The 10,090-nt window shown below is 33.7% G+C and overlaps 1 protein-coding gene across 1 annotated transcript in view; it reads right to left on the bottom strand.

The window, feature by feature from the left end:
* The window catches only part of LOC106125973 (uncharacterized), a 34,886-nt gene extending 25,847 nt beyond the window's left edge, over window positions 1–9,039 (bottom strand). The window contains exons 1-2 of the mRNA XM_013323387.1: window positions 8,870–9,039; window positions 6,708–7,989 (exon numbers count right to left, since the gene is read on the bottom strand). Coding sequence (XP_013178841.1) covers window positions 6,708–7,757 — 1,050 coding nt within the window. The 5' untranslated portion in view covers window positions 7,758–7,989; window positions 8,870–9,039. The remainder of the gene's footprint in view (window positions 1–6,707; window positions 7,990–8,869) is intronic.
* Between the last annotated feature and the right edge of the window lie 1,051 nt (window positions 9,040–10,090).

Here is a 10,090-nt window from a genome sequence, read left to right as displayed (position 1 = left end):
TTGACTTGCAATCTGCAGGTCCTGGGTTCGAATCCCGCCATGTACCAATGTGTTTTTCGATTTCCGATTTACATATGTACATTTATCCGACGTTGTTACGTTGAAGGAAAACATCGTGATGCAACCTGCACATATCTGAGAAGTAATTCAAAGATATGTGTGAAGTCAACCAACCCGCACTTGGTCAGCGTGGTTGACTATGGCCTAATCACCCTTAACTTAGGGTAGGCTCCGAGCCCCTCGGTGGGGACGTATAGTGAGCTGATGATGATGATGATGAGTGTGTATGTCACTGAACTTCTCTCAAACGACTGGACCGATTTTGATGAAATTTTTTGTGTGTGTTCAAGGGGATCTGGGAATGTTTTAGATTCACAATTTTGTCCGCTGGACAATGTTTTTTTAATTAATTTTTAATTTATTAGTAGTTGTTGATTTTGGGATGTTTTACATTGGATCCGACAGACGGCGCTACCATCGCAGTGTCAAATTTTAAATAATATTCGAATTAAAGACGTGTAGACAGGACAACGTCTGTCGGGTCCGCTAGTATATTTATAGAGATACGAATTAAATCGTTACTTGTTTGAATATTGACGTCTTTTTTTAAAGAAGTAACCATATGAAAGAACTACGGAGCAGTCTTATAGTAAAACTAACGGTCGCCAACGACTCCCTGAGGGAAAATAATAGCAGCCTACGTGTCCTTCCAGACTATCTTCTATATCAGTGGTTCCTTTTTTTGGTCTACTGCCCACTTTGAGAATAAATATTTTTTTAGCGTCCTCATATTTTCACATTTAAAAACCACTATAACTTCAAATTAAATTAATTATTGTGACCTCATCATCTCTCTACTCATAAGGAGTTGCGGGCGATAGCTAGTGTTTGTAAATATATGAGAAAAAGTGTTTAAAAATATTTTGGAATATGAGCATATAATGTAAAGTTTTCTATGGTTTAAAATAGAACCAAATATTGTCTTAATTTAATATCTTATTTATTCGTAAACTACATAACAAAAAATATATATGTACGTACGAATATACTTTAGTTGGCACATGACATACAAGAGTACTTATATTCTCTACGTGCCAACTCAAATACCTACACTTTTATCCAAACACTGGCCATACAAAGCTCCGCCATATCTAAAATTAATAGCTAATCTATGCCACGATTGTTAGAAATAAAAAAAATAAAAGTTAATCCAAAACGTCAAAGGAAAATAAACTTTATTTCAAACTAAATAAAACACAAAATAGAAATGCAATCGAATTAAATTATTATAAAAATTTAAATTACATCCAAGCTTTATATTGTTAGTTACAAAACGCCGTATCTGTTATTCCTTTCAAAGGATTCTGTACTTTATTGCTTAGGAATTAGAGTTGAATTTCCATTGGAATTTTTATTATTATTTTCGAGTTGATTCACAGCAGGTCAGTTTAAATTAAGAATGTATTATTTTGATATCATTTGATTGGATTACGTTTTTGTTTGAATTTATGGACTGGCTATAAGACGTAGAATTTTGTGCGTATTTCATTGTCGCCATTTTGGCGCTGTTGGTTACGGTTTGTAACAGTGTCGGGAATTCGAACTAATAATATAGAACACGCGTTTAAATCGGAACATAGTAGAAAGTGTTATTTCTAAGCAATCGCCTATCTTACTAATATTATAAATGCGAATGTTTGGATGGATGTTTGTTTGAATATATCTCCGTAACGGCTTAACGGATTTTAATTAAATTTGTCATACATATAGAACATAGTCTGGTAGAACACATAGGGTACTAATTTAGTTTTTTTTTAAATTCAGCGCGAACATAGTCTTGTGCGACAGCTAGTCTATTTATAAAGAAGAGTTTAAATGAACATACCTATCCTTCCCACTTAGGGTTAATAATTTTATACAGAAAACTGTCACCAGATTTAGTAATATGTATATTGTTACGTCCTTTTTTGCTATTTGCATTGTATACATAAAAAAAATATTTTTTGACTATATCTTATCAAATACATGTTTTTCAATATTTTTTGTTCTTTTTCTTGAACTTTATTTACGTTAATATAAACATTACTAATTTTTTTTATAACAGAAGGTGGCAAACGAGCAGTGGGAACACCGAGGTGTTCAACGACGCCCATCAGCAATATTAGAGGAACCACAGATGCGTTGCCGGCCTTTGAGGTGGTGATAAGCTCGCTTCTTGAAGGACCCTAAGTCGTAACGGTTCAGAAATACCGCCGAGGACAGACCATTCCACAACGCTGCTGTGAGAGGCAGGAAGTTTCGCGCAAACCGCACGGTAGTAGTAGTAGTAGAAATTGTAATATTATGCAATGAACTAAACTTAATTGGTCATAAATATGTCGACGCCATATTGCGGAAAAATATAGAACTAAAATCTTCATATTTAAAATGATTGAAAAAACCATTTAATCTCAACCATGTCGAGATTTATATATTCTAGTAACTTTAAAAAAGGTTCTAGTTTTTTTTAAGCGTTATTTAAAACTAATGTTTACGCGTATTCGACTAGATATTCAATAAATAGCCAGATTTAATTAACTACAAAACTAGACAAATATTATTGCGTCATAGAAAATATAAAATCTTCCGTTGTTATAATAATTACATGTTATTACAAACAAATTAAATAACAAGTTTTAAATGATAACATATTGAAGTTGACTGTCATCGAAAGATTTCCTACGTTATGTAACTACGATAACGCCATCTTGTGTCGATTATAAAAATTATAACAGCGCCATCTAGTAGGATTTATCGGAATCTATAACTTTGTTATACTAAATCACAAAGGTATAATGCAAGATGGAGCTACTCAACAATAGATGGCGCTAAGAGAAATGTTAAAACCAAGCTACAAGTCTGTTGAAAAATTGATAATTCAACGTCAACATTGCTTTCTGATAGCAAGAACTCCGTTTAAAACACATCATTATCTCTGTTTTGACAGATGACAGGGATGACGATATGTTTTTTTGGAGATTTCGGTCTCAGAAATCAACGGTGAATGTGCACTATTATAACAAAAAATGATAATTAACATTGTATCCAAATGTAATAACATTTCCTCGGCTTTATTTAAGCGTGTAAATTCCGCGGTGTTTCATAAAACCACCGACAGATGGCGTACTCTACACCATCGATGTTCTAGAATAAAAATTAGACTAAATATTTGTGCAAAACCAAGGTCAGTCACGGTCAAGGCAACGCAAGGTCAACGTCGTACGCAGATATTTTAAAAACTTCTCGTATAGATCACGTACAAAAATACATCGAACTAAAATATTAAATGACCCAATTAGAAAGCGCCATCTTACGGTTAATAACTTAATCAATAAAGGTCAGGGTCCTAAGTTAAAATTGTACTCGCGTATGATTCAGTTATTCATAAGACATTTTCCATAATACTGTCGACTGCGACTTCCTAAATAGCCTATGTGTTCTTCCAGACTATGTTCTACATGCCCGCCTTTCAGCGAGATCCATGCAACCGTTCTGGAGATACCTTTTAACTAACATCCATACTTACATTCACATTTATAATATTAGTACGATGGTAAACCTAGATTCTAGGCCTTAGAATAAGTTATTCTTTTACGCATACCTAGTTCAATTATCCTATCTTTAAATAGATGCGTAATATTACATTTTTTAAGAGTTTTTTCCTTACGACCTTATCGTCATCAGCTCATTATACGTCCACCACTGAGGGGCACAGACCCTACCCTATGTTAAGGGTGTCTAGGCCCTCAATGGGGACATATATTGAGCTGACGATGATAACTTTACTGTACTTTAGCATTTTTTATGTTTAGTTATCTTCGTGTATCGTGGATTAGTAAGACTGCTAAGACTCCGCTGACACACTTTAATAACTGCTAGTCTAGTCTTATATCTTATATATAAAAATTCTCGTGTCACAATTTTCGTTCCTATACTCCTCCGAAACGGTTTGACCGATTCTCATGAAATTTTGTGAGCATATTGAGTAGGTCTGAGAATCGGCCAACATCTATTTTTAATCCCGCGCGGACGGAGTCGCTGGCGACAGCTAGTTAGGTTACATATGCGTCGTATATGTATTTATAAACCACGTGTATTTACTATCAATGACGCATCTCACACGAGTCTCAAACGATCAATACAACGCCATAATCTTTAGATCTGAAATGTTAACTACTTTGTATGGGATGGATTTTTTGAACACACTCTAAACAATTGTAGTTTTTGAGGCAATCTTTAGGTGTGTACATTTGAAATTCAATATTAACTTTATACTTATACTTATTTTTTTATTCCGTGCAGACAAAGTCAGAGGTAATAACTAGTTCTAAAGACACTCAAACCAACAGACTTCTCTTACAGTAAGAGGCTATCTACAATCTTACTAATATTATAAATGCGAATGTTTAGATGTTTGTTAGAAGATATCTCCAGAACGACTGTAAGAATCTTGCTGAAATTTGTCATACACAACATAGTCTGAAAGAACACATAGACTACTAATAAAGTTTCTTTATTAATGGATGAGCATCGAGATCGATAGATGAGAGCATCGGTGGCTCAGGGGTTTTATCACTTGACTTGTGAGCTGCAGGTCTTGGGTTCCAATCCTGCTATGTACCAATATGTTTTCCGATTTACATATGTACATTTATCCGACGTTCTTTCAGTGAAGGAAAACATCGTGATGCTGTACATATCTGAGAAGAAATTCAAAGATATGTGTGAAGTCAACCAACTCGCAGCGGCCAGTTGTAGTAGTAGTAACTACGGCCTAGGCGTGATCCTAACTTAGGGTAGGCTCCGAGTCCCTCAGTGGGGACATATAGTGAGCTGATGATTAATGTATGATGCAGCAGGCGACAGTACTAATTGTATTTAAGATTTTTTTAATCACAAATTACTCTTTTATCCTAAGTTATTCCAAACTTTTAGGGTTAACGCCCTCTTTCGGCAGACGGGAGATGAACTTAGCTCTAGATTAGTGCGTTGCCCTCAATTTTGAGACTGGGATCGATTGAGTGCAAAGCCTTTATATTAAGGTACCCCAGTTAAGTATATTTATATATTATAAAACTATTAAAAGACCATAGTTAAATTTAAGCGAAAAATATGCCTATAATAGGGAAGAAGCGAATAGAATAAACTCACCGAATATCAGACACCCTTCAGTATTTCGATTCGATTTCTTTTACTTCGCGCGACGACTCTATATCAAGCATTTCTTTTGTAATAGGAGTACTAGATTGAATGCAAGTTTCCTTATATTTAACTAGCTATCGCTCGCGATTCCTTCCGCGCGGAATTAAAAAAAAAAGCCTATGTTCTTCCAGACTATGTTCTATATGTATGCCAAATTTCATCAAAATCCGTTGAGCCGGATCGCATATATAATATTAGTAAGATTGCTACAGCAAATCCAAAAATCTCCGCTTTGGATCTCCTACTATTAGTACTAAATCTTACAATCTTTTTTTTTATTGGCGTCGACACAAAATAGTTTTAAATTCAAACATTTCATTATCAACATCCAATTAAACCACAATGGGAAATTATTATATTACTACGTTATATGTTAAAAATTCTCACAAAAAAAAACCGCAAACTTGCTAAAAAGCACACAAAAACATAGTCCAGGGCCGTATTCACCCATGCGTTTGCGCGCCAGGCGACAACCAATGGCGTAGCTTCATTTAGCGGCGCCAGAATTTAATAATTGGGCGCCTAAATTTTTAAGACGGTTATATCGATTATTACTAAATATTGTTCGTCTCTTTAATTTTTAATTCAGATTTGACTTTTTGACATTTAACAATGTGTATCCACTAACCTCTACTATATCCTTTAGCCAGGACACTGATTGGCGATTTTTATTTTACCCAGATCTTAAAAGCGCCAGTTGTACTGTATTATTAGTGTGATTTTCCAACACTACCCATCACACCAGGCACAAAATACTACGCCTTATAGCCTGTCCTGTATAAAGGTCGGTGAGTTTCGCGTAAAATTTTTCCACTACAAAAACAACGAACTCAATTGCCCGGCGAATTACAATTGCAAAGTTGTTTTGACATTTGACATGATCGAACAATATGGCTTTAGTTGAATAAATTAATCTATAATTCCGTTACGCACTGATTAAATACGTAATTCAAGTAAATACAAATTGAAAATATATTTAAAATTATCAGGTCAAATACTTAGTTTGGTATCTTTATTCTAATTCCTTAAATATAGTTCAAAATCTTGTGCACCGACCACATGAGTGGAGTAACGCCAGAAAGAAGAATAATAGTTCAAATTTCGAACACTATTTAACTAATAAACTCAAAAACTACTAGAGTTATTTCAAAGAATTTTTGAACCCTTACTATATCCTACATTATCAACATGTTTAAAAAGTCGGGAAGAACAAAAATAGTTCAAATTTACTATGTAACTAATAAACTCAAAAACTACTAGAATTATTTCAAGAATTCTTGAAACGTTAGTACATTATCAACATGTTTAAAAAATCAAATTTTTAATTGAACGAAGAATGGTCTATAAGTAAAATAATTTAAAAAAGTAATAACCCGACTGTAGACCTATGACACTCCAGGATAGAATAACAATTGAATGACACCATTTTAGCGTTATCAGGAAAGAAGCAGTATTAAAATTCTTACCTCTTGAGTCAATTCGTCTCCGCTGTGATGACCTTCATCTGGTTCCAACTTTACATCGATAGATACATCCATTTCACTCACACCACTAGAACTTGCTGAAGTGAAACTAGTGCTTGCTCTTTCCCTCTTCACATCCAACACCAGTTCCTCTTCAAACATTGGGGCTAATTCGTAAACTTCCGCATCCAAAGGTGTATTCTCCAAAAGATATTGTTCCAAATTCTCTTGCTGTTTCACATCTAAGTCTAGATTATTCCTTAATTCTTTTACATCAAACATGTCATTATAATCTTGGAGATCAGCTAGATTTTGATGGTACACAGAATTAGGTTCGTCTATTTCATATTTCTCCGTTCTATCAGTGAAATATGGTACAAAATCGATTGCGTTATCACTATAAAGGTCTGAATCATTTTCTTTTTTAACATTAACCAATAAATCCTGCTCCAAATCTGGTTCTTTCTTAATCATCATTTCCGGTTGTACTAATAATTCATTAACATCGAAAGATCTTGATGCTATCTCGGAGAATACATCATCTGTTCTATTAAAAAAATTCGATGATAAAGTTACTACTAGATCTGGTTGATTAGTTTCATTATCTTCTCGATTTGTTATTGATTCGTTAGTTTCTTCGTTTTCAACTTTAATTTCATTAGCTACGTTATCGTCTGAATAAATATCGTCGTCAGTGTCTGCACCCGATGATTGTATATTTTGTACTGTGTCCGTCGATACATTATTCAATAAATAAGTATGAAGGACACGGGAATTACTACCAGTGTAACGTCCAAGCGAATTTAGCTCTTCAAACAATCGCCTCTCGTAATTCATTAGTACATTATCAAGTGATTTCGGATGTACGAACCTTGGTCTGATTAATGTTCTAGCTTCTTGTTCTAAAGACCAGTCAGATCCATTGGATATATTACCAGCTAATATCTGTTGGCTCTCATCAAGTAAGTATTCATCTGGGTTTGATTTTAAAAGACTTAGAATTAAAGCTAGGCGTAGCAATTCGTCGCCATATAATTTCTTTAATGCAATCATTTTTGAGCACTATATTTATATTGAGATCAAATATATTAGATTTAAAAGCTATTTTAAGTTCTAGACACTGTTACACCAACACTTTTACGTTTGTCAGGAGACATTTTGTTTTGTCGTCACTTGTTTACGCCATTTTGTCTCAACATAAACTTCCTTTTAACCATTATCACTGATTTACTCGTTTTTTTTATTTTACACCAAAACTTTGATTCGGCAATCTTCTTCGTATCGCCTAAATAAAGATATTAAACATTTGAATATAACAGCGGTCACAAAAATATATTTTAAATTTATAATCCGCTAAAGTTTCCAATTTTTACCGCGCTTTTTGACATTTGCTAGTTTAATACCAACATACAATAGATGGCGCTGTGACTAATTTTACAGTTTCCGATGCTAATGTTTCCTGCTGATAGTAAAAAACAATAAAATTCTTTTGTTTTAAAACATTTGACAGACTCAATTACAAATAATTAAAATAACTAACACAAATTCAATGGAAAAAGCGAATTTAATTAACATTTTAAACTAAAATAGCTACAAATTGAACTTTGGAATAATATGACAATTGAAATATATATATAAAAAACTGGACTTTCAATCCGTTTACTCATTACATATAGATATATTCACGGTTTACAAAGATTTATAATAAAATTACACTTAGGATGCCCCTAAGTGACCATCAAGACTAAGTGCAATAGATTTATATTGAAGAAATATTTAATAACAATTTCACGACAAAATCCCAAAAAGATTCAACAAAATAAACATTACTATCGCAAACATAACTCTGGCAACAGAGAATTGCATGTTCTGAGAAAAACACGTCATGGGAACTGTTCTTTACTAGTTTAAAACTAGATTTTATAATAAAATCAGTCTAGAAAAATAAACAACAATTTTTTGAACATCAGCTATTATTATAGTACATTTAAATATAAAAAAAATATATTCACGTTAAAAAAATGAGGTAAAATTTATTTGTTTTAATGTAATATTAAAAATAATAATAAATTGAGAATTTTAACTTTCTCTTTGTTAATATAAAAACAATTTAAAAAAATAATTTCAAAATTAAAAAAAAAAAAAACGTTCTAATTCTTAGCTACCAGTATTTAAACACCTAAAAGTAGTTCCAAATTTAAATACACAAATCTATTCCGTATTTAAAAGATGCACAATTTCTTAGCACTTTCGAACAATGTCTTTGTTTACGCGGGAATGCTCCCGCGTCTCGCGACACGTTCTCCCTCTGTGACGTCCGGAGACACACTGGCATCGGGATACGGGATGGAAGAGTGGGAGGGGGGGTTTGTTTAAAATTCACCGCAACCTTGTTACAAATCGCTATAACGAGGCGACTGACCGATGCAACTAATTTATAGCCAAACATTATATTGGTTGAAACAAAGAAAGTTATATTTTAAACATCAAAAGTGAAGTTTCGATTCCGTCACGAAAGAAAATTTAACGTTACACGAAAGAGAATACAAAGATGAAAGAGACGGATGGATACGGTGATAACGAATAAACGGCCGTTTAAACATATTACCTTGGTTTTTTACTAAAAATGGCGCGAAACGGAAAATCCAAGATGGCGCAGAAATAGCATTTTCCCGCGCGTCTGAACAAAGGAATGGCGGGAAAAGGTCGAGATATCCGTCATTCAGAACATATCGCGAGACGCAATTGTTCGAAACTCGTGCACTAATGGAATAGGGTTGCCACAAAAAAATAAGGAAATTCCGGAAAAGAATAAATTGCATCTTTCATCCCGCGACTCCGTCTGCGCGGGATAAAAAAACATAACCTAAATATTTCTCCATACTATGCTCTATTTGTATACCAAATTTCATCGAGATCTGTTCAGCTGTTCTGGAGATAACTTCAACCAAACATCCATCCATCTATACATTAGCATTTATAATATTAGTAAGATATTAATGGACGAAATTCAAAATAAATAACGCTTATTAAATTCAAGGACTATCCACAATAAAGATCCAACATGGCGGCGTCGTGCGCCAAAAATATAAATTGCATTGAACTTTCTCTGAGGCCGGGTGTTTTTGTTTTTAATTTCGTCATTCACATGACATAGGGGCCGTTTGCCCGTGGCGTAAGGCCAGGATGTGTTATTTTTTGTTTTTAAACTCGCATCCGTTATTCATAGGAGGAGGCAGAGACAAATAAAACATTTAATTATTTTTTTTAATTACGAAAATAAGTTGACAGCTGACAGGTTCGTTTGCGGATTTATAAAATTAAAAAAAAAATGCGTTTGGAAATTGCATATTAATATAGACGATGTTAATAAAATGGGGGGAAAT

This window comes from Papilio xuthus, unplaced genomic scaffold (genome assembly GCF_000836235.2).
Source record: "Papilio xuthus unplaced genomic scaffold, Pxut_1.1 DF825355.1, whole genome shotgun sequence".
NCBI classification, from domain to species: domain Eukaryota; kingdom Metazoa; phylum Arthropoda; class Insecta; order Lepidoptera; family Papilionidae; genus Papilio; species Papilio xuthus.
Note: the sequence above shows the minus strand (reverse complement) of the source record. Positions and strands in the feature narration are given on the sequence as shown.